The sequence below is a fragment of the Stegostoma tigrinum genome, chromosome 7 (assembly GCF_030684315.1).
Source record: "Stegostoma tigrinum isolate sSteTig4 chromosome 7, sSteTig4.hap1, whole genome shotgun sequence".
Lineage (NCBI taxonomy): Eukaryota > Metazoa > Chordata > Chondrichthyes > Orectolobiformes > Stegostomatidae > Stegostoma > Stegostoma tigrinum.
This window is the reverse complement of record NC_081360.1, coordinates 47,693,960-47,717,230: the sequence shown is the minus strand read 5'-3', so window position 1 is coordinate 47,717,230 and position 23,271 is coordinate 47,693,960. Positions and strand designations below refer to the sequence as shown.

Here is a 23,271-nt window from a genome sequence, read left to right as displayed (position 1 = left end):
ACAAACTCAGTCTTTCAAACCTCTAGTTGCAAAACTGACTTATAAAGCAATATGCACTGTACATATTCAACTAAATCCTAATTTCAAGTAGTAAAACAACAAATACATGGTTAATATGTTGATACAGACAGCCATCCAATAGCATTGGATGAAAACATAAAACATAGGTCATAATTACATTGACTGAGGTATGGGTAATAATGTTACCAACCATTCAGAAGATGTCTATACTGAAGACAGTCAAATCCAAACTAACTTCCATTCAATAGCAATTCTCATACTGAAAACCTCAGTTTAGAATGCATTAATGTGGAAAAACACACACTCAGCACAGAAAAGAAGCAATTGCAAAGAGTGACCAAACATCTGGACAAATAACTGAGTTTTACATATAGTTGAAGAGGAGAGAAAACTAGAGTGAGAAGTGGGTTGAATTCCAAAGATTGGGACCTGTGAAGGTGAAGGCAAAGCTCCCAATGGTAGGGTAGCACAAGATCCTGAAATGTGCGAGAAAGATTTAGATGGTAGGCGGTTAAAGGAATAGTTAAGAATAGAAGCCATAGGAGGGTGAGAATTTTAAATTGGAGGTATTGTAGGAACTGCTTATTATAAAGCTGGTAAGGAAATTCAGAGCTGCTGGTAGACACTGAAAGACATGTCTCTATACAAAGATTTTTTCCCCTCAATGTTTCTGGGTTGTGCCAAGTTTCTAAAACACTGCACTTCCAAATGGTGAGTTAAATTAGTTGACTATACTGCACCATACTAGGGAGCTACTTGCAATGAATCCCTACATTTACACAGAATTTGCTGCATACTTGGCATGTCTGCGTCCAGTGCAGATTCCATGGAGGTGGCAGTGGAGGCAGAAGCAAGTTTGGGCCCAGCAGCATCAGCAAGTTGGGCCCAAAGTGGGCTCATGGCGGAGTTTGGGCTATTGCAGTATCTGGTGGCATCTACCATTTGCGAGGTCCAGTGAGGACTCAGTGGTGAGGGGATCAGTGGAGATGAGGTGGCGCCAGAGTGATAACTTTTGTTCCAGTGGCACCAGCACTGTAAAGGGACTTCTGCCTGGCCACCAGACCCATGACTGAGCACTTAACAAGAAGGACTATAAAGGTGAACACTTTTTCCCTATTTTTTGCATTTATATTCTATGTTTTGGTCTATTTTTCTGTGTTTAAAGATAGCACTGGAGTGGCGACACTACAACACTTTTTAGTGTTATTTTGTAACAAATACAAAAATAATAAATAAATCACAATCAACTCATTATGGTCACCAATAGTGCCTTATCTTTCAGTTCTATCTTCTCTTTCCTTCCCCAACTCCCACTCCATTTTCTTCATATTTACAGTTTAAATAGAACCCCACCACCCTTCTTCAATTAAAAGTCATAAGCAGTAGACATCAGGGTATCAGTTGAATTGAGATGGGGCTTCTGGCCTCACTGGGGAGGAAGTCCTTTTTCCCACGAGCAGTGGCCACTTTTGTATTCAATAAAGAGATGGAATCCACATTAAAGGGAAGGTCAGGGTCCTGCCAGAGACACATTGGCAGACAAAGGGTGGCTTAAGAGGATTGGGGAAAAAAATGGCGGTGAAAACTTGGGATAAGTTTTGCAAAGGGGCTTCCGATGATGAAGTGGAAGCAGGTCATAGGTTTGTAAGGTGCTATCAATTAACCCTTGTCAAGTTACTGCAGAACATCTTATACATTGTACACATTATTGCTAATCCGCATCAATAGTGGAGACAGCGAATGTTTAAGATGGTGGGGGTCAGAATGCCAATAACGGAGAGTGCTTTGTCCTGGATGGTGTTGAGCTTCTTGGGTGTTGTTGGAGGTATATTCACCTAGGCAAGGTATTCCATCAGTCCTGATGTCTATTTTGAAGACTGGTGGACATGCTTTGGGAAGTCAGGAAATGAATAACTTGCTCCAAAATTCCTATCCTTTGACCTACTCTGGTAGCCACAGTATTCATGTGGTTAATCTAGTCAAGTTTATAATCAACTGTACAATCAACAGGGATACCCAGAATGTTACTGCTGGCGATTCAAATGATGGTATTGTCATTGAGTTCAAAGAGAGACAGTTAGAATCATCCGTGTGTGGCATAAATGTTCCTTGCTACATCTGCCCAAATAACACCTCAGGTGCAGAGATAATGGGAACTGCAGATGCTGGAGATTCCAAGATAATAAAATGTGAGGCTGGATGAACACAGCAGGCCAAGCAGCATCTCAGGAGCACAAAAGCTGACGTTTCGGGCCTAGACCCTTCATCAGAGAGGGGGATGGGGGGAGGGAACTGGAATAAATAGGGAGAGAGGGGGAGGCGGACCGTTCTGCAGTAGGTGCAGTTGTGAAGCATGTTCAGATTTTTTTTCTATGTTTGCTATTCAGAAAATTCCATCCTACTTCTACCTCAGAAGACATTGGCCAACTGTGGCATTGACATTTCTAAAGTTACTGACTGATTTGATGCAGGTTATGTGTTCACCTGTATGATATCAATTATTGACGATTAAATGTTATGTTCATTAAGAATACCAAATGTGAGAAAGATACCAGGGAACACGAAGGACAGTTAGTGTCCCCAACAGCAACAATATGAACCCACCATGCATGGTGTTTTTCCCCCAGTTACTGTCCGCTTCCCCTAAAGCCCTCCCGGCCTCTGAAGGCCAATCACCCTATTCCCCATGTCCTGGAGAGAGGTTGTCACCCTGCCTGTCCGTGTGGGGATTGAGGGTAGGTATGGTTATCATGGGGGTTATCACTCTGTCCACCTTCTCTCCTCCTGTAGACAGAAAGAACTGCCGATGCTGGAGTCAGAGACTAACACAAGTGTGAAGCTAGAAGAACACATCAGGCCAGGCAGCTCCAGAGGAGCAGGAAGGTTGACGTTTCGGGCCGGGAGAGGGGTCCAACATCATCCCTGTGTGTGTGGAGGGCAAGGGGGGGGCGCGGGTTGGTTACGGCACAAGGGTCCAGACCCGAACCGTCAGCTTTCCCGCTCCACACCCTGTGTTAAATCTCGTCTCCTCTTTACCCCTCCACCCACGACCCCCGACTCCCGACCCCGACCCGCCGCTCACCTTCTTGATGTTGGATTTGGAGGCCGGGTGGAAATCCTTTTTACACATGAAGTTGGCGAACGATTTCCCCATGTCGCCGGGAGCCGGGCCCGGCGGGTCGGGATGACGGAAAGAGCGGACGGGTCAGGCGGGGCCCGTGGTTAGCCCGGGGCCGCAGTGACCGCTCTCCGGGCAGCACCGCGCTGGCACCCACCCAGGTGTCACCGGAAAGCGGTTCTCGGTGACAACCAACGGCCCCGCCGATTCCTCAAATACAAAAAATGTTGTGAAGAAGTGGAATTGAAATGCCCCGGAAGTGATAAAGGGACGGCCCAACCGTGACGTTGGCGGTGGAGTTGGGAATAAACAGACGCACCCAGATTTTCAGTTTCGTTTTCCACAAAGTTTATACCTGAGCAGGTTTGATCCTATTCATGTCCGGGAGTCAGTGTTAACTGAGGGAGTATTGGAAACACTAACTTTCAGACAAAATACTAATCCAGGGCCCTCACCAGGGAAAGCTGTTTATATATATATATATATATATATATATGTGTGTGTGTATATATTAATATAAAATCTAAGTACGGATTATCAAATGTCAAGATGCAGTTTCCCTGCTGAATTCTGTTTTGATTAGGAGAACATGGAGTGATATTGGGATTGAGTCTGTTCCGCCAAGTCCAGTCCTGGTGCTGGATCTCTGTTCGTGGTATTCAGTTACAATTCGGTCGTTATTATCGCTGCGCAGGATGCTCACTTTGAATCAGAAAGTAACTTGTGATTCTGGTGACCACCCAAATAAAGTCTAGGGTTTGTGAAAACTGCGAGAAGCCGGACAAACTCTGTCCTCCTGGTGGTGATTTCGTTCTAAAGTTTTTAACTCCTGTTGAGTGTTCCCCTGCGCTAAAGTTTTGCAGAATTAGTATTGGGAATTTCTACAGCAGCGATGTGAAATTGACTCCGTTTTGTTGTAAGAAGTTTTATGGAAGTGAAACGTTCATAAGAATTTTTTTTCTTTGCGTGACTAGTACTTTAGCTTTTGTTTTGTCATTCATTTCCACAGTATGGCTTTGAGAAAAGGATATCCTCCAAGGTCTTGTGACACGTTTGTGGCTTTACCTCCAGCAACTGTTGACAATCAGATTATTTTTGGAAAAAATTCAGACAGGCCTTCGGATGAAGTCCAGGAAGTTGTATTCTTTCCTAGGGCAAACTATCAACCAGGAGATCAGGTTGAGGTGAGACATTTCTATCCCTTTTTGATCAGAAATTCTTTAAATCATACTAACCCCAAATTTTAAAGCGTACGTGATTCATATAGTTATAGAAGAGTTCCAGAGTTCTTTTTTAAAGTAGTTGTCTTACACTCAGCTTTCGAACAGCCAACTGATATTTATCAGGAATGTTTTTTCAGTGTTATACTCTTAGCAGAACCATAGTACTGATCATATATTTTTTTTAAAAACTATATTTAACTATATATTTTTGTAAGTAAACAAACGAACAAGGAATGAGAATAGGGCACTCAGCCCTTTGAGCAGCTCCACTATTCATTAAGGTCATGGCTGATCTGATTTTAACTTCAATTCTTCATTCCTCCATATCTCTGATATTTCATACCCTTAGTAATCATCGAGTATCTCTACCTGTGCCTTAAAAATAATAATGGGTTGTGCATCAAATGCCTTTTGAGGAAGGCAACTCAAAAGACACTTTGAGAGGAAAAAAAGTTTCCTCATTTCTGTCTTAAATGGACAACTCCTAATTATTTAAACTATGACCCCCAGTTCTATATTCTGCCACAAGAGGAAACATCCTTTAGGCATCCACCTGGTCAGGACTCCTCAGGATCTGCTATGTTTTGATTAAGCCACCTCTGACTTTTCTAAATTCCAAATGAAACGGGCCTAGTCTGTCTAGCTTTTTCTGAAAAGGCATTTTGCTCATTCCAGATATTACTCTCATAAATCTTCTCTGTTGTTCTCTAAGTATGGTGGTGAATACTGTACACAGTACTCCAGATGTGGCCTCTCAATTGCCCTGCAAAACTGAAGCACAGCCTCCCTACTCTTGCACTCACTTCCCATCAGAATAAAATGTAGCATTCTATTAGCTTTCCTGATTACTTGCCATACCTGCATACAGGTCATTAGCAATTTATGTACTTGAATATTCACATATCTCTGCATCTCAGAGCTCTGCAACCTCACCCCATTTAGAAAAGATGCTAAAGCCTTGGAATGTACAGGACTAGAAAATACAATGTAGTCTATGAGTGCTCCCAAAACCTATTACCTTTCAAATTGGCTACTTCCTAAAATATGTGTTTAGTTTTTTCAAACTGCCTTCCTTAGTGGCTTACTTTATATGCCTATCACTGATTGTGCCATTTGTGCTAAACCTTTGCATCTTTCCCCTCCTAATCTCTCCCCAAATTCAAGGTTATATTATCTAGTTCTAGGATATGTATTCATGACGATCACAGAGTTGAATTAATCTACTCGCTCACATATACTACAAAAGATCTGGGCCTCAAAACTGGGCACTCTTGAAACTCTGTAGGGAGATCAGCAGCAGAGTTATATTCAATCACAATCTTTAATCTCATGACTTCCCATAGCACTCACTCTGTGATAGCCATCAAGTGAGGGTACCAACCAAAGTTCAGTGAGGAGTGTTGAAAAACAGTATCAAGTTTACATAAAAATCAGGTGCCAACCTAGTGAAGCAACAACACTGCACACTGACCAAGATATCCCAAGATCAACAGATCAGAACAAATCACTGCAGTCATAAAAAAATCTAACTGGAGGAGCAAGCATCATAAATATCTTATCCTTAATGATGGTGGATCCCCATCAAATACAATACAAAAGCCAAGGCCACAGCAATTTCAACTACGTTTAGTCAGAGGTGTCCAGTGAATGATCCATCTTGGCCTCTTCTGAGGTCCCCATTATCGTCAGTGGGAATCAGGAGGAAACTCTTGGTTGGGGGCAAGGTTGGGACAAAGGATGATGATTGTTGTTGGATTATGATAGTCTGAGGATAAGGTTTTCGTGAGGTCTGGTCTCTAGGTCATCCATAGCTGCTTTGTTGGTGACCACCATCCATTGGTCTCATGCCCTTCACCAGATTTTTGAAATGACTGGACATCTGGTTTCAACTCCAAAATGGAGATCCTCCAAGAGTCACAATTTTTCTGATAATCTGTGAGCCACATGTCTGAACAACATCAGCCAGATCTATGGAAATAGCAAGGATATCTACCCCTGCAGTGAAGTAGGCAAAGGTGGGATTACTACAGACAGACTTGCTCTCTGCATCTTGTTTCAGGGCTGTAGGAATCCTGCAGAATGGAAATGGGAGCAGAATCCCAGAATTTGGGTCTTGTTCGATATTTCTTTTCAATCCTGCCCACCCTTGATCCCATATGCATGAAAATCAGGGCCTTTGAATTTCATATTCCTTGGAGTCACAGTTCTCTGTGTGGCATCAGAAGCAATATAGAACTAACTGCTATCGATAGCTTTTAAAAAGTTATAACGATGAATGCCTTAACCCCAATATGAGACGTCAAATTTACTTAAAAGTTGTACATCAATAGTTCCAAGTTGGATGGCAGCATTTATTTGCTTTCAACCCATTATACGTTAGTTTCCATCCTAGTACTAGAAAATCAACATTGTGACTCTGAGACATAACTGCAACAAAAGGAAGCACATTTGTTGATTGTGGAATTTACTTGTGCCTACTTTCCTGCCTTGTAGTCTGTCTGTGTTTTATTCCTCTTCCTTGGTTTATGGTTTTGCATGGTTAATAGTATAGAAACGCATATCAGTTCCAACATGAAACATGTAATTTACACCAACCAGTTTATTTCAGTAATTACGTTCCACATGAGTAATGTTGCTCAGGACCACCTTTAACTGAGTTGCTGTCATTGTATCTTATACTGGTTCAATGCTAATCATGTATTGGATAGAATTAGTAACTTGAGAGTTCTCTACATTCGAGAGCCCTGCATCTCTGTGCTGTCTCTATATATAGTCACACATTTATCTCTTTTTGACGTTACTCCTATGTCCTGAATTGAATAACATTCCCAATGAAGATTGACTTGGAATTTTCTAAATTTTTTTCCAAAAATGACAACACAGGGAGAATGAGTATTGAGCTACTCCAGTGTGAGATTTATTTAACTATATGGAGCAATAGAGTAACAGACAGGAGTCTTATTTTCTTTAATGAGTGGAGACTAATTTTTCAATTTTTACGCAAAATGTTATTGGAGCTCCTGGAATCCGTGATTGTCTGATTTTGCATTACACAAACATCTCAAAGTTTATCTGCAATTTTTTTGTGTCCATCCTTAGAAGTAGCTATGTTAGCCTGGCTGGCCCTTGTACAAAGCCCTCTTAAGAATTAAACTTCTCGAGATTAATTTATGCAAATATTTTAGTAAAAAGTTTTTTTTCAATAAAGCTATCAGAAAATAACATCATTCATCTGTTATTTAGTCTTTTTCATATGGTCATGCTGTGAGAAGATATCACAAATTAAGATAATTTAATTTATATTCTAGTGCACATACATAAAGATTGAACAAGTTGGAAAGACACATGCTGTTGTTCTTAGCCGTCCATCTTGGTTATGGGGCGCTGAAATGGGAGCAAATGAATACGGAGTATGCATTGGCAATGAAGCAGTCTGGGGAAAAGAAAAACCCAATGACAAAGAGGCCCTTCTGGGCATGGATTTAGTCAGGTTTGTCTTATTTTATTTTTACTATGGGATGACTGATACATTTTTGAAGGTAGTTGGATATATTTCCTGTAATAATTTCCTGTTGCTGCCTGTCATACTTCTATCTTGTATTATTTGTCCATCTTGCTCCCTACAGTTTGGTGTTCCCAGCTGAATTTGATGCTGTTGGTTACTGCAGTTCTTACAACTATGTTTCCAACGTAGTGGCTTTTTGCTACTATTCTCCAGAACACCTGCCACTTTAGGGTTCCTAGTGTTGACTCAAACTTGGTGCTTCCTCCTTGTTCCCTGGTTGTGATCTAGTGCGATTTCAGTTACCAAGAATGACAAAATCCATGTTGTCAATCTCTGTGCAATTTTGATGGTAGTGCCAAAACGATTGTGCCAATCTGGACTCGGCAATGTGAGTGTGGGGAGAGACTAATCAGGGAGATGAGAATTGTTTAGAATTATGCATCCTGAATAAAACTGAGTCTTTGGTGCAGTTTGAGGCAGAATATACATAATGGTGGATATACCAAATATCACCAGATCAATTTGTGATCCATGCAAAGTATTTTTATGTCAGGATGTTTGTATATTTGTGTTTGGAGGTCTAGTTATGGTAACTTGAGTTCAGTGTTTCTATTTCCCTGACTCATTGTTCTCAAGGCAGATAAATCGCTGCCATAAATCATCCAACTCACCTAAGGAATTGAGACCTCTATTATAAATACCCATGGATTATGTCATCATGTTATGCCATGGGACTAATAAGTATTGAAATTGTAGAATGAGCATTTCAAGTAACATTGTTTTGCTGTCTTGTGCGTAAAGTAGTAAATACTGTACTTTCAGATCAATATGCCTTGTGAGTTGTAACTCTTAAAACTAATTTATTTGCAATTGACAAAACAAATTAATAAATTACAGCACAAGACTGGTATTATAACTATATTTAACCTGTATCTGGTTTTAAAATGTACTCTTTAGAAGTTTTTTTCCATGCTTTCAGTAATCCATGAGCCTTTGGATAGAGCAATTTTCTGAAATGTATCGAATGGCATTGTCTTTAGTAGTTCCCAAAAACTATTCTCTAGGCACTGACTTAGCACAGATAAAGGATTGGTTAGCAACAAGAAGCAGAGAGTGGAGATGAATGGATCTTCTTCATGTTGGCAAGCTGTTACTAGTGGAGTGCCTTAGGGATCAGTGCCATGTCCTCAACTATTTACAATTCAAATCAATTATTTCGATGAAGAGACTGAGTGATAGTTAAATTTGCTAATGACACTAAGATAGAAAGGAATGTAAGTTGTCAGTAGGAAATAGAGAGTCCATAACAGGATACGGACAGGTTAAATTATGTACATTTGGCAGATGAGATTAACTTGGGTAAATGTGAATTTGTTCGTTTTAGCTGGAAGAATATAAAAGCAGTAAATGGTGAGAAATTGACAAACCTGGGCATACAAACGAATCTGGACGTCCTGGTACATGACCAATAAAGTTAGTGTGCAATATAGCAAGTGACTAGGAAGGCAAATTGAATGTTACTGCTTATTGCAGAGGAGATGGAATATAAAAGTAAGGAAGCTTTTTTTCCAGCTTTTTATGTACGTTGTTGCTGAGACTGCACCTAGAGTATTGTGCACAATTTTTATCTCCTAATTTGGGAAAAGGTATCATTGCCTTAGAAGCAGTTCAGAGAAGGTTCACTCAACTCATCCCTGGAATAAAGGACTTTATTTATGAAGGAAGGTTGAACAGTTTAGGCCAATACCCATTGGAGTTAGGACAAATGAAAGTTGATTTTTTTTTAAATGTATAAATTATGAGGAGGAGATAGGGTGAATAGCTAGATGATATTTCCTCTCTTGTGCAGACTAACTAGGGGATGTAGTTTAGGAACAAGAGGTCTTACTTCTAAGCCAGAGTTGAGTAATTTTGATTTCCTCTGAGATTGTTAGGATGTGGAATTCTCTTCCTCTGAAGGACGAAGCTGCATGTTTTATAGATGCATTCAAGGCTCAATTTGTTAGATTTTTGATCAATAAGGGAGTTGATTGTTATGAGTGCAGACAAGAAAGTGGTCATAAGACCATAACCAAATCAGCTATGATTTTATTGAATAGTGGACCCAGCTCCAGGGACCAAATGGCCTATAACTTCTTCCAAAACTGATGTTCCTATGACCCCATTAGCTGAAAGAAATAAATTAAACTGCAACTGATATTTTTTTAAAAATTCTTTCGCTAGTGTTCCTTAGGAATGGAAATCTGTCTTCCTTGCCCACTCTGACTTACATGTGACTCCAGACCTACCCAATGTGATTGATTTTTAACTACTTTCAGGGTCATTTAAGAAGGGCAAAAAATGCATGGCTTGCCAGTGACCTGCAAATCCAATTAAAAAAGAAAGAGGAGAAAAGCAAAATTTTGCCGATCTGTAAATCTGAAACAAAAGCAAAAAGTGCTGGAGAAATCTCCAGTCTGGCAGTAACAATAGCCCAGATTTGATAGGCCAGGTAATTGCAGACTAGTCAGTCTGATGTCAGTGGTGGGGAAATTATTAGAAAAAATTCTGAGGGATTGACTGGATTAATCACACTTTAAAGTCAGGGATTGATCGTGGATTTGTTGGAGGGAGATCCTGACTGACTCATTTAATTGAGCTTTTTGAAAAGGTGAATAAATTGATGAGGATAATGCAATTGATGTGGCTTACAAAGACTTCAGTAAGGCCTTTGACATAGTCTCACATGGAAAGCTGGCCCAAAGGGTAAGGGCCCATGGGATCCAAGGCAAGTTGGCAAACCAGATCCAAAATTGGCCTGCAATAAAAGGCAAAAGGTGATGATGAAAAGCTGTTTTTGTGATTGGAAGTCTGTGACCAGCATGTATCACAGGGATTGGTGCTGGATCCCTTGCTGTTTGTTATGCACATTAACAATTTGGATGTGAATGCAGAAGGTATAACTAGTAAGTTTACAGATGACATGAAAAATGATGGTGTTGCTGATAGTGAGGAGGATGGTCTTGGGATTCAATCTGATATTGATCAGCTGGTAAATTGGGTAGAATGGTGACAGATGAAATTTAATCCCAGTAAGTGTGAGATAATGCATTTTGAGAGGCCTAATAAGGGAACAGGAAACACAATGAATGGTAGGTCCCTCGGGAGTACTGAGGAACAAAAAGAACCTGGTGTACAGGTCCATAGATCCCTGAAGGTGTCAGCACAGGTAGACAGGGTGTTGAAGATGGTCTACGGGGTCATATCTTTATTAGCTCGGTCATGGAAGAGAGGAGCAAGGAAGTCTTGTTGCAACATTATAAAACATTGACTAGACCACAGATGGAATACTATGTGCAATATTCTGATTGCCATGCTATTGGAAAGATACGGTTGCACTGAAGAGGGTGCAGGGAAGTTCACCATGGTGTTGCCGAGGTTGAAAAGTCTGTTATGAGGAGAGACAGGATAAGCTGCATTTGTCTTCCTTGGAACAGAGGAGGCTGAGGGGGAGAATCTGACGGAGGTAGACAAAATTATGAGAGGCAAAGACAGGGTGGATTATGAGAATCTTTTTCCAATAGCAGACGTATGTAAGACTAGAGGGCATAAGTTTAAGGTGAGGAGTAAGTGTTTTACAGGGGATCTGAAGAAAACCGTTTTCACCCAGAGGGTGGTGGATATTTCGAACACACTGCCAGAAAAATTGGTGGAGGCAGGTACTCTCACAACATTTAAGAAGCGTCTGGATGAACCCTTAGCCTGCCATGTACATGGCAGACTATGAACCAAATGCAGGTAAGTGCAGTGTCGTTTGGTGTTTGTTGATCAATTTAGACGGGTGGGCCGCAAGGTCTGTTTCTATGCTCTATGACTCTGTGACAAACTATGGAGAGAGAAAGTGTCAATATATGACTGCAGAACTGAAAAGAATTTTATATTGCTGAGAGGGGGAGGGTGGATGAAAAGGGAAAGAATGGAGTAGGAAAGAAAACAGGAGAGAATATGTAACAATGAGTCACGGGACAGAAGGCAGAGGAAGTGGTAGTCATTTGAAGAAATATTACATTGATGAAAGTTGGTGTTTATAGCATGAAAATGAGCAGCTTTGTTTGAAAGCAAAAATAGGAAAAACAAAATGCACGCAGATCCCTGCAAAAAAAATCAAATTAAAAGATAGAACTTATGGTCTGAAGTTGTTGAAATTGATGTTGAAGCTGTAATGTGTTTAATTGGAGAATGTGGTGCTGTTTCCAAGCTTGTGTTAAACTTCACTGGAATGTTGAAGCGGCTGAAGGCAGAAATGTGAATGAGCAATGGTGAATTAAGATGGCAAGCAACTGGAAGAACAGCATATATCACACAGTGTGGAGCTGGAGGAACACAGCAGGCCAGGGAGCATCAGAGGAGCAGAAAAGTTGATGTTTCAGCTCAGGATCCTTCTTCAGAAATGGAGAGGGGAAGGGAACTAAGAAATAATTTGTGAGAGGAGGGGTGGGCTATGGGAGGTAGGAGGGATGGTGATAGATGAGTGCAGGTAGGGAGTGGTGGGGGTCGGTCAGTGAGGCGGATAGGTGAGAGAGAAGATGGGCAAGTTGTGTCAGGTCAAGGAGGTGGGGACGAGAGGGAGGGTTGGTCATGGGATGAGGCCGGGAAGTGGGGAGCTTTTGAAACTGGTAAAATCCATGTTTAGGCCATTGGGCCATAGGCTGCCAAGGCAGAATGTGGGGTGTGCTCCTCCTCAGTTTACGGTGGGAGGGGGAGTTAAAATGGTTCGCGACCACAAGGAGTTGTTGTTTGTCACAGAGTGCAGATGCTGTACAAAATGGTCTCCGAGTCTCTGCTTGGTGTCGCTAATGTAGAGGAGGCTGTATCAGTGGCAGTGGATACAGTAGACCACGTTGATGGATGTGCAAGTGAATCCCTGTCTAGTGGGGAACGTTTGTTTTGTGCCTTGAACGGAGGTGTTGGATGGAGGCGTAGGGGCAAATGTAGCACCTCCTGGGTTGCGGGGAAAGGTGCCAGGTGTGGTGGGATTAGTGCGGAGTGTGGAGTGGATGAGGGAGTCGCAGAGAGAGCGGCCCCTAAGAAAGGCAAACAGGGTACAGATTGTACGTAGCTAAAGTGGTGGAGAATGATATGCTGGATGTGGAGGTTGGTGGGGTGATATGTGAGGACTGACCTTTACATAGCCAAGGCCAGACGCCAACCCTGTGACTCCTCCTCCTACTGCCTTCTCGATCATGATCCCACCCCTGACACTAAAACATCATCTCTCAAACCATTCACAACCTCATCACCTCAGGTGACCTCCCATCCGCAGCCTCCAACCTCAGCATCCCTGTTGGAGGTGGCCCAGGATAAGCATGTCACTCCGTGGGTGACATATAGAACATAGAACATAGAACATAGAACAGTACAGCACAGAACAGGCCCTTCAGCCCACAATGTTGTGCCGACCATTGATCCTCATGGATGCACCCTCAAATTTCTGTGACCATATGCATGTCCAGCAGTCTCTTAAATGACCCCAATGACCTTGCTTCCACAACTGCTGCTGGCAACGCATTCCATGCTCTCACAACTCTCTGCGTAAAGAACCTGCCTCTGACATCCCCTCTATACTTTCCACCAACCAGCTTAAAACTATGACCCCTCGTGCTAGCCATTTCTGCCCTGGGAAATAGTCTCTGGCTATCGACTCTATCTATGCCTCTCATTATCTTGTATACCTCAATTAGGTCCCCTCTCCTCCTCCTTTTCTCCAATGAAAAGAGACCGAGCTCAGTCAACCTCTCTTCATAAGATAAGCCCTCCAGTCCAGGCAGCATCCTGGTAAACCTCCTCTGAACCCTCTCCAAAGCATCCACATCTTTCCTATAATAGGGCGCCCAGAACTGGACGCAGTATTCCAAGTGCGGTCTAACCAAAGTTTTATAGAGCTGCAACAAGATCTCACGACTCTTAAACTCAATCCCCCTGTTAATGAAAGCCAAAACACCATATGCTTTCTTAACAACCCTGTCCACTTGGGTGGCCATTTTAAGGGATCTATGTATCTGCACACCAAGATCCCTCTGTTCCTCCACGCTGCCAAGAATCCTATCCTTAATCCTGTACTCAGCCTTCAAATTCGACCTTCCAAAATGCATCACCTCGCATTTATCCAGGTTGAACTCCATCTGCCACCTCTCAGCCCATCTCTGCATCCTGTCAATGTCCCGCTGCAGCCTACAACAGCCCTCTACACTGTCAACGACACCTCCGACCTTTGTGTCGTCTGCAAACTTGCTGACCCATCCTTCAATTCCCTCGTCCAAGTCATTAATAAAAATTACAAACAGTAGAGGCCCAAGGACAGAGCCCTGTGGAACCCCACTCACCACTGACTTCCAGGCAGAATATTTTCCTTCTACTACCACTCGCTGTCTTCTGTTGGCCAGCCAATTCTGTATCCAAGCAGCTAAGTTCCCCTGTATCCCATTCCTCCTGACCTTCTGAATGAGCCTTCCATGGGGAACCTTATCAAATGCCTTACTGAAGTCCATATACACCACATCCACAGCTTGACCCTCATCAACCTTACTAGTCACATCCTCAAAAAACTCGATAAGGTTTGTAAGGCATGACCTACCCCTCACAAAGCCGTGTTGACTGTATTTGATCAAGCCATGCTCTTCCAGATGGTCATAAATCTTATCCCTCAGAATCCTTTCTAACACCTTGCAGACGACAGACGTGAGACTTACCGGTCTATAATTGCCGGGGATTTCCCTATTTCCTTTCTTGAAGAGAGGAATTACATTTGCCTCTCTCCAGTCCTCAGGTACGACTCCAGTGGAGAGCGAGGATGCAAAGATCTTCGCAAGTGGCGAAGCAATTGCATTTCTCGCTTCCCAAAGCAGCCGAGGACAAATCTGATCCGGGCCTGGCGACTTGTCAATCTTAATGTTTGACAAAATTTTCAGTACATCAGCTTCCTCTATCTCTATCCATTCCAGCATGCACACCTGCTCTTCAAAGGTTTCATTCACTACACAGGTCGTTTCTTTCGTAAAGACAGAAGCAAAAAACTTATTTAGGGCTTCCCCTACCTCCTCAGGCTCCACACACAAGTTCCCTATGCTATCCCTGATCGGCCCTACTCTTTCTTTGACCATTCTCTTATTCCTCACGTAAGTGTAAAATGCCTTTGTGTTTTCCCGGATTCCTTCTGCCAAGCCTTTCTCGTGCCCCCTCCTGGCTCTCCTCAGACCATTTTTGAGCTCCTTCCTTGCCTGCATGTAATCCTCTCTAGCTGAACTTGACCCTAGCTTCCTCCACCTTATGTAAGCTACCTTCTTCCTTTTCACTAGAAGCTCCACCGCTCTCGTCATCCAAGGTTCCTTTATCTTACCCCGTCTTGCCTGTCTCAGAGGGACATATTTACTCATCACTCCCAACAACTGTTCCTTAAACCATCTCCACATGTCTATAGTTCCCTTACCATGGAACAACTGCTCCCAGTCCATGCTTCCTAACTCGTGTCTAATCGCATCATAGTTTCCTCTTCCCCAATTAAATATCCTCCCATTCTGCCTAATCCTCTCCTTCTCCATAGCTATGTAGAATGAGAGAGTGTTATGGTCACTATCACCAAAATGCTCTCCCACCACAAGATCTGATACCTGCCCCGGCTCGTTTCCGAGCACCAAGTCTAGAATGGCCTCTCCCCTCGTCGGCCTGTCAACGTACTGCGTTAGGAAACCCTCCTGAACACACCTTACAAAAACAGCTCCATTCAAATCTTCTGCTCGGAGGAGGTTCCAATCAATATTAGGAAAGTTAAAGTCACCCATTACAACAACCCTACTGCGTCCACACTTTTCCAAAATCTGTCGACCTATGCTTTCTACAATCTCCCTGCTGCTATTGGGGGGCCTGTAGTAAACCCCTAACGAGGTGACTACTCCCTTGCTGTTCCTAATTTCCACCCATACTGACTCAGTAGGCAGATCTTCCTCGACAATGGAAGCTTCTGTAGCTGTGATACCCTCTCTGATTAGTAGTGCTACACCCCCTCCTCTTTTTCCCCCCTCCCTATTCTTTTTAAATGTTCTAAACCCTGGAATATCCAGCAACCATTCCAGCCCATGAGAAACCCATGTCTCTGTTATGGCCACAACATCATAGCACCAGGTACTGATCCATGCTCTAAGTTCATCACTTTTATTCCTGATACTCCTTGCATTAAAGCAAACACACTTTAACCGATCCCTTGGTTCCTTCCCAGGAAAATCCTTCCCACTAGCTGGTCTACCTCTTGCTACTGCCTCACCTGCATCAACGCTCACCTCTGGTATACAGCTCAGGTTCCCACCCCCCTGCCATACTAGTTTAAACCCTCTCGAACTACTCGAGCAAACCTTCCACCCAGGACATTGGTCCCCTTCCAGTTCAGATGCAACCCGTCCTTCTTGTACAGGTCCCACCTTCCCCAGAAGGCATCCCAATTATCAACATATCTGAAACCCTCCCTCCTACACCAGCTGCGTAGCCACGTGTTCAGCTGCGCCCGCTCCCTGTTCCTCACCTCGCTATCTCGTGGCACCGGTAGTAAACCAGAGAACACTACTCTGTTCGTCCTGCTCTGCAGCTTCCATCCTAACTCCCTGAAATCACTTTTTATATCCTCAAACCTATTTCTGGCTATATCATTTGTGCCAATATGTAACACGATTTCTGGCTGTTCACCCTCCCCTTTCAGAACTTTATACACCCGATCGGAGACGTCCCGGACCCTGGCACCAGGGAGGCAACATACCTTCCGGGAATCCCGATCTTGCCCACAAAATCTCCTGTCGATTCCCCTAACTATCGAGTCCCCTACCACGAGTACTTTTCTATTCTGCCCCCTTCCCTTCTTTGCCACAGTGTCAGGCTCAGTGCCAGAGAACTGACTACTATGGCTTTCCTCTGGTAGGTCAACCCCCCCAGCAGTATCCAAAACGGTATACTTATTGCTGAGGGGAATGCCCACAGGGGATCTCTGCACTGTCTGTCTGTCCCCTTTCCTCCCCCTAACTGTAACCCATCTATCCTCGTCCTGAGCCTTAGGAGTGACCAACTCCCGATAACTCCTCTCAATTACCCCCTCTGCCTCCCGAATGATCCGTAGTTCATCCAGCTCCAGCTCCATTTCCCTAACACGGTTTTCAAGGAGCTGTAGCTGGGTGCACTTCCCGCAGATGTAGCCAGCGGAGACGTGTGCCACATCTCCCAACTGCCACATTTTGCAGGAGGAGCAAGCAACTGCCCTAGCATCCATACCCCACTTATCTGAACACCCACTCAATACTAAAGCAGAAAGCTCACTTCAAGTAATAATAACAAATTAATAACAAACTTATGTTCAATAGAGAAAGTTTAGAATGAACCTTACCTTATTAACTAGGTTAGAGGAGGAGGGCGGGTGGGAGACACTACAGTTGTAGAGTCTCGGGTTAAGCCGCCTTGCTGATATATATGGTCACTGCTTTCCTTCCCGGCTGCCCCTCGTCACTTCCTCTGATGCTCCCGCTCCTTCTCTGAAAGAGGAAAAAAAAACACCGCTGCCCGCTATCGGTAAGTAATTTTAAAAATAAACTGCTTTACCTTAGCTGCAGTCTTCCGGGTCCGTCTTGCCTCCGCTGCTGCTCGCTCTCAAAATGGCCGTTGGCGTCGAAGGGTGAGTATTTATACTCACTGCTTTCCTTCCCGGCTGCCCCTCTGGTCCTCGTCACTTCCTCTGATGCTCCCGCTCCTTCTCTTAGCTGCAGTCTTCCGGGTCCGTCTTGCCTCCGCTGCTGCTCGCACTCAAAATGGCCGTTGGCGTCGAAGGGTGAGTATTTATACTCACTGCTTTCCTTCCCGGCTGCCCCTCTGGTCCTCGTCACTTCCTCTGATGCTCCCGCTCCTTCTCTGAAAAGGAAAAAAAAAAACACCGCTGTCCGCTACCGGTAAGTAATTTTAAAAATAAACTGCTTTACCTTAGCTGCAGTCTTCCGGGTCCGTCTTGCCTCCGCTGCTGCTCGCACTCCATCCTTGTTCTCCTCCAGTGTCACAATGATGCCACCCACAAATTGGAGGAGCAGCACCTCATATTCCGCCTTACGAGCTTACAGCCCAATGGTCTAAATGTGGATTTTACCAATTTCAAAATCTCCCCACCCCTGGCCCCATGCCAGGACTAACTCATTATTATCTCTGATTCCAGCATCTGCAGTTCTTAGTGTATCTGGAAGAACAGCATCATGGTGATAGATTGAGCAGAGGAGTTCTGCAAACACACACAGTAATCTATGTTTGGTCTACTAGATGTAGTGGAGATTTCATTGTGAACGGTGAATGCAAAACACTAAATTGAAAGAATTACCCTTAAATCAGTGCTTCACTTAGATCGAGTGTCTGGGGCTTTGGACATCAGGCGAGCGGTGTTGGGGCAGGTGTTTCACCTCCTGTGATTGCAGTTGTTATGACTCTGGCAGGAGGGGTGCACTGGAAATCAAATTTCACTATTCCATGAGCCATAAAAGTGTCTTACTCATTCGCCAAAGTGGCAATTTGTTTCTCTTTATTGCTTGTAACTAGTACAAAGGAGACTTTCGCCAGGCTTTTAAATAAACTCAGAAATAACATATTTACTACAGGTAAACTTATTCTTCAAATGAGCAGCCAACAGGTTATCAACTAATCTATGTGAATAAAAGTACATCGCCCTTAGTCCAAAACACATGCACAGCATATACAGACAAGACAATGACCTGCGTCTTTGCAGGTGGGAAAAATAGGCAAAAAGCAAAATAAAATGTCAAGTAGGTCAAGGAGCAAATTCAGATGCCAAGAATGGGTTGACTCCCTCTAGTTATTTTGAATTATTGTTGATAAAATCCAAAAGCTGACCATGCAGAATAAAATAAAATGCTCAGACTTGATTTCACATTCAGCTAAGAAGTGGTTAGGAGTCCTGATATTGAAATTTCTTTTTTTTTACCCAAACTATTTCACAGAAAGATACAGAGAGTGCCTTCTTCATCTCTGAGCTCCAATTGTTACTTACTGATAGAGAAAGTGTTCTGTGTCCTTGTGGACATCTTCAGCAATTGCCCATGGCAATATGGATTCATTAGGGATTTCCAGTGCTACTACTTAGCTGTTTACTACTTCTAGAACATCTCCCTGAGTTCCAAGGGCACTGATCCATCTAACTGTTCTTGACTTGCCATCGAATCTTCTACACAAAATCTGTGTGGCTCAGTTGTCTTCCCAGCAATCCAGATAACTGCAGCACTCCAAAAATGGTATCTGCTTCTGTCTCTCATTCTCAGTCACTGATGGTCTCAGCTGCCAGTAATCTTTGAATTCATCTTTAGTAACCTTCAAACTGCTCTGAGTGACCTGTTGACCACTTTTCAAAAAATCTTGCCCTCTTTCTGGGCATACTTGCATGTAACTAATATTTTGAAACAGTTAAATGTACCACCTTTGGAAACAATGCACCTTGACTGTAATGTTCTCGCAGCTTCCAGACAAATTGCATACAATAAGTAAAGAATTCCATCAAACTAGGTGTTGGTTATTCTCCAATAAAGTGTCTTGGAATGCTTTACTAGATGCTGTTCATTGTTATTTGTGAACGACAATTCCAATTTCGACCCCAAGGAATTCAACGGGTACTACAGTAAACTAAGTTAAACTAAAGGTATTAATGTATTTCAGATCCAAAGACTTCTGAGTAAAGAACTATTACTTAATGTTTCAAAGGCTTAGTGGTAGAACATACTGTTTTTGCACTCTTTGCTCATTTTGAAAAACTTTGTATGCTTAGAATTTGGTTGGTGTCCAGAAAACATCCTTGTATCTTGACAAATTTGTGATCAAACAAACTGATTTGTCAGAGCTTCTGTCTCCATCCTGGGCTTTGTAGAGAAAGATTGCTTCTGTTTTAATTCTCTAATTAGTTTAGATAAGTTATGGCATAAAATATAAAACGTTGTCATTTAGCATAAGTACTTTGTGTATTATTTTTAGTCATTTAAAATTTTAAGGCATTTTGTGTATTCATTTTGTAGAATATCCATACATCACATTATATTGTTGACATATTTGAATCTTAGATATTGCTATGATATGTTACTAAATACTTAATTTAACTTGTGCAAATTACATATACTTATATTTGAATTATATACATTTTTATAGACTTGGTCTTGAACGATCGCAATCAGCTGAGGAAGCAGTTGATGTTCTTGCTGGTCTGCTAGAGAAATATGGTCAGGGTGGAAATTGTATGGAAGATGAAGTTATATTTACATATCACAACAGTTTCCTGATTGCTGACAAGAAGGAAGCCTGGGTTTTAGAGACTGTTGGTAAACATTGGGCTGCAGAAAAAGTTGAAGGTTAGTAGAGACACGTTATCAGTCTGATAATAATAAATATTTGCCTTTTAAAGTTTAAAGACTTGAGGTAGCTGCAGTTGTTGAATTAGTTTCAGGTAATCTTTATTGTCACTTACTTTAAGGATGACTTAAATGATATGCATCAGAACTTCCAGAATAAAATAATCTTAAAAATTATTTTAGAAGGACGACAAAAGTATCTAACTAAGAGCCATTAAATAAAAAAATTCTTAACACAAAATGTGAAATATACAAAAGTAAATTACTGCAGATGCTGCAAATCTGAAATAAAAAGAGAAAAAACACAGCAGTTCTGGGAGCATCTTTTAGAATTTTATAGGTTTCTGTGAGATCCCCATTCATTCTTCCAAACTCCAGTGAATATAGTCCTTACCGACCCAGTCTGTCTTCATCAGTCTTGTTGTACTTCATTGCACTCCCTCAAATGGCCAGAACATCCTTTTCCAGATAAGGCAACTAAAACTGCACACAATATTCCAGGTTTAGTCTTACCAAGGCCCCGAACAATTGCAGGAAGACATGCCTACTCCTGAACTCGAATCCTCTCGCTTTGAGGAGCTTCATACCTTCTTTAATATCTTCTGTGCCTGTGTGCTTACCCTCAGTGCCTGGTGTACAAGGGCACCAAGATCTTGCTACACCTTCCCCTTCCCCAGCCTATCAACATTCAGAAAATATTTTGCCTTGCTGTCTTTTCCTAGCAAAGTGGATAACTTCACAGTTATGTACATAAAACTTCATCTGCCAACTATTTGCTCATTCAACATGTCCAAATCACGCTGCAGCATCTCTGCATTATTTTCACAGTTCAGTCTCCCACCCAGCTTTGTCATTCCAGATTTGGAGATATTGGGTAGTTCAGCCATTTAAATCAATAATATATACTGTAAATGGCTCAGTTCCAGGCACTGATCCCTGCATTAGAGCATTACTTCCCTAGTCATTAGCTGCCATTCGGAGAAAGGCTTCTGTGATCCTATTCTGTTTTCTGACCACAGACCAGTTCTGTATCATAGAAACATAGAACATAGAACAGTACAGCACAGAACAGGCCCTTCAGCCCACAATGTTGTGCCGACCATTGATCCTCATGTATGCACCCTCAAATTTCTGTGACCATATACATGTCCAGCAGTCTCTTAAATGACCCCAATGACCTTGCTTCCACAACTGCTGCTGGCAACGCATTCCATGCTCTTACAACTCTCTGCGTAAAGAACCTGCCTCTGACATCCCCTCTATACTTTCCACCAACCAGCTTAAAACTATGACCCCTCGTGCTAGCCATTTCTGCCCTGGGAAATAGTCTCTGGCTATCAACTCTACCTATGCCTCTCATTATCTTGTATACCTCAATTAGGTCCCCTCTCCTCCTCCTTTTCTCCAATGAAAAGAGACCGAGCTCAGTCAACCTCTCTTCATAAGATAAGCCCTCCAGTCCAGGCAGCATCCTGGTAAACCTCCTCTGAACCCTCTCCAAAGCATCCACATCTTTCCTATAATAGGGCGCCCAGAACTGGACGCAGTATTCCAAGTGCGGTCTAACCAAAGTTTTAAAGAGCTGCAACAAGATCTCACGACTCTTGAACTCAATCCCCCTGTTAATGAAAGCCAAAACACCATATGCTTTCTTAACAACCCTGTCCACTTGGGTGGCCATTTTAAGGGATCTATGTATCTGCACACCAAGATCCCTCTGTTCCTCCACGCTGCCAAGAATCCTATCCTTAATCCTGTACTCAGCTTTCAAATTCGACCTTCCAAAATGCATCACCTCGCATTTATCCAGGTTGAACTCCATCTGCCACCTCTCAGCCCATCTCTGCATCCTGTCAATGTCCCGCTGCAGCCTACAACAGCCCTCTACACTGTCAACGACACCTCCGACCTTTGTGTCGTCTGCAAACTTGCTGACCCATCCTTCAATTCCCTCGTCCAAGTCATTAATAAAAATTACAAACAGTAGAGGCCCAAGGACAGAGCCCTGTGGAACTCCACTCACCACTGACTTCCAGGCAGAATATTTTCCTTCTACTACCACTCGCTGTCTTCTGTTGGCCAGCCAATTCTGTATCCAAGCAGCCAAGTTCCCCTGTATCCCATTCCTCCTGACCTTCTGAATGAGCCTACCATGGGGAACCTTATCAAATGCCTTACTGAAGTCCATATACACCACATCCACAGCTCGACCCTCATCAACTTTTCTAGTCACATCCTCAAAAAACTCGATAAGGTTTGTAAGGCATGACCTACCCCTCACAAAGCCGTGTTGACTGTATTTGATCAAGCCATGCTCTTCCAGATGGTCATAAATCTTATCCCTCTGAATCCTTTCTAACACCTTGCAGACGACAGACGTGAGACTTACCGGTCTATAATTGCCGGGGATTTCCCTATTTCCTTTCTTGAAGAGAGGAATTACATTTGCCTCTCTCCAGTCATGTCAGTATACTCTTCCAATCTCATGCACTTTAATTTTGCATGCTTATCTCTTGTGGAACCTTCTTGAAAGCTTTCTAAAAGTCCAAGTTGTTCACATTCACTAACTTCCACTGAGGGATTCGATTAGTTATATCCTGAAGATGGATTTGCCAAGGACAATAGACAATAGGTGCTGGAGTAGGCCATTCGGCTCTTCGAGTCAGTACTACCATTCATTCGCAATCAGTATCCTGTTCCTGCCTTATCCCCATAACCCTTGATTCCACTATCTTTAAGAGCTCTATCCATTTCTTTCTTGAAAGTATCCAGAGAGTTGGCCTCCACTGCCCTCTGGGGCAGAGCATTCCATATATCCACCACTCTCTGGGTGAAGAAGTTTTTCCTCAACTCTGTTCTAAATGGCTTACCCCTTATTTTTAAACTGTGTCCTCTGGTTCTGGACTCACCCATCAGCGGAAACATGCTTCCTGCCTCCAGAGTGTCCAATCCCTTAATAATCTTATACGTCTCAATCAGATTCCCTCTCATACTCCTAAACTCCAG

General features: G+C 42.8%; 2 protein-coding genes across 3 annotated transcripts in view; one reads left to right on the top strand and one right to left on the bottom strand.

Annotated features, from left to right (window-relative positions):
- cir1 (corepressor interacting with RBPJ, CIR1) overlaps positions 1-3,408 on the bottom strand; it is a 44,446-nt gene extending 41,038 nt beyond the window's left edge. Inside the window, exon 1 of the mRNA XM_048534357.2 lies at positions 3,104-3,408. Within this exon, the coding sequence (XP_048390314.1) occupies positions 3,104-3,175 (72 nt within the window). The 5' untranslated portion in view covers positions 3,176-3,408. The remainder of the gene's footprint in view (positions 1-3,103) is intronic.
- scrn3 (secernin 3) overlaps positions 3,302-23,271 on the top strand; it is a 32,050-nt gene continuing 12,080 nt past the window's right edge. The window contains exons 1-4 of one of the 2 annotated variants that reach the window (XM_059647213.1): positions 3,302-3,502; positions 4,149-4,323; positions 7,671-7,852; positions 20,066-20,265. In XM_059647213.1, coding sequence (XP_059503196.1) covers positions 4,150-4,323; positions 7,671-7,852; positions 20,066-20,265 — 556 coding nt within the window. In that variant the 5' untranslated portion in view covers positions 3,302-3,502; position 4,149. Of the gene's footprint in view, positions 3,503-3,547; positions 4,056-4,148; positions 4,324-7,670; positions 7,853-20,065; positions 20,266-23,271 lie in introns of those variants that run through there. The other variant, XM_059647214.1, reaches the window with a different exon arrangement.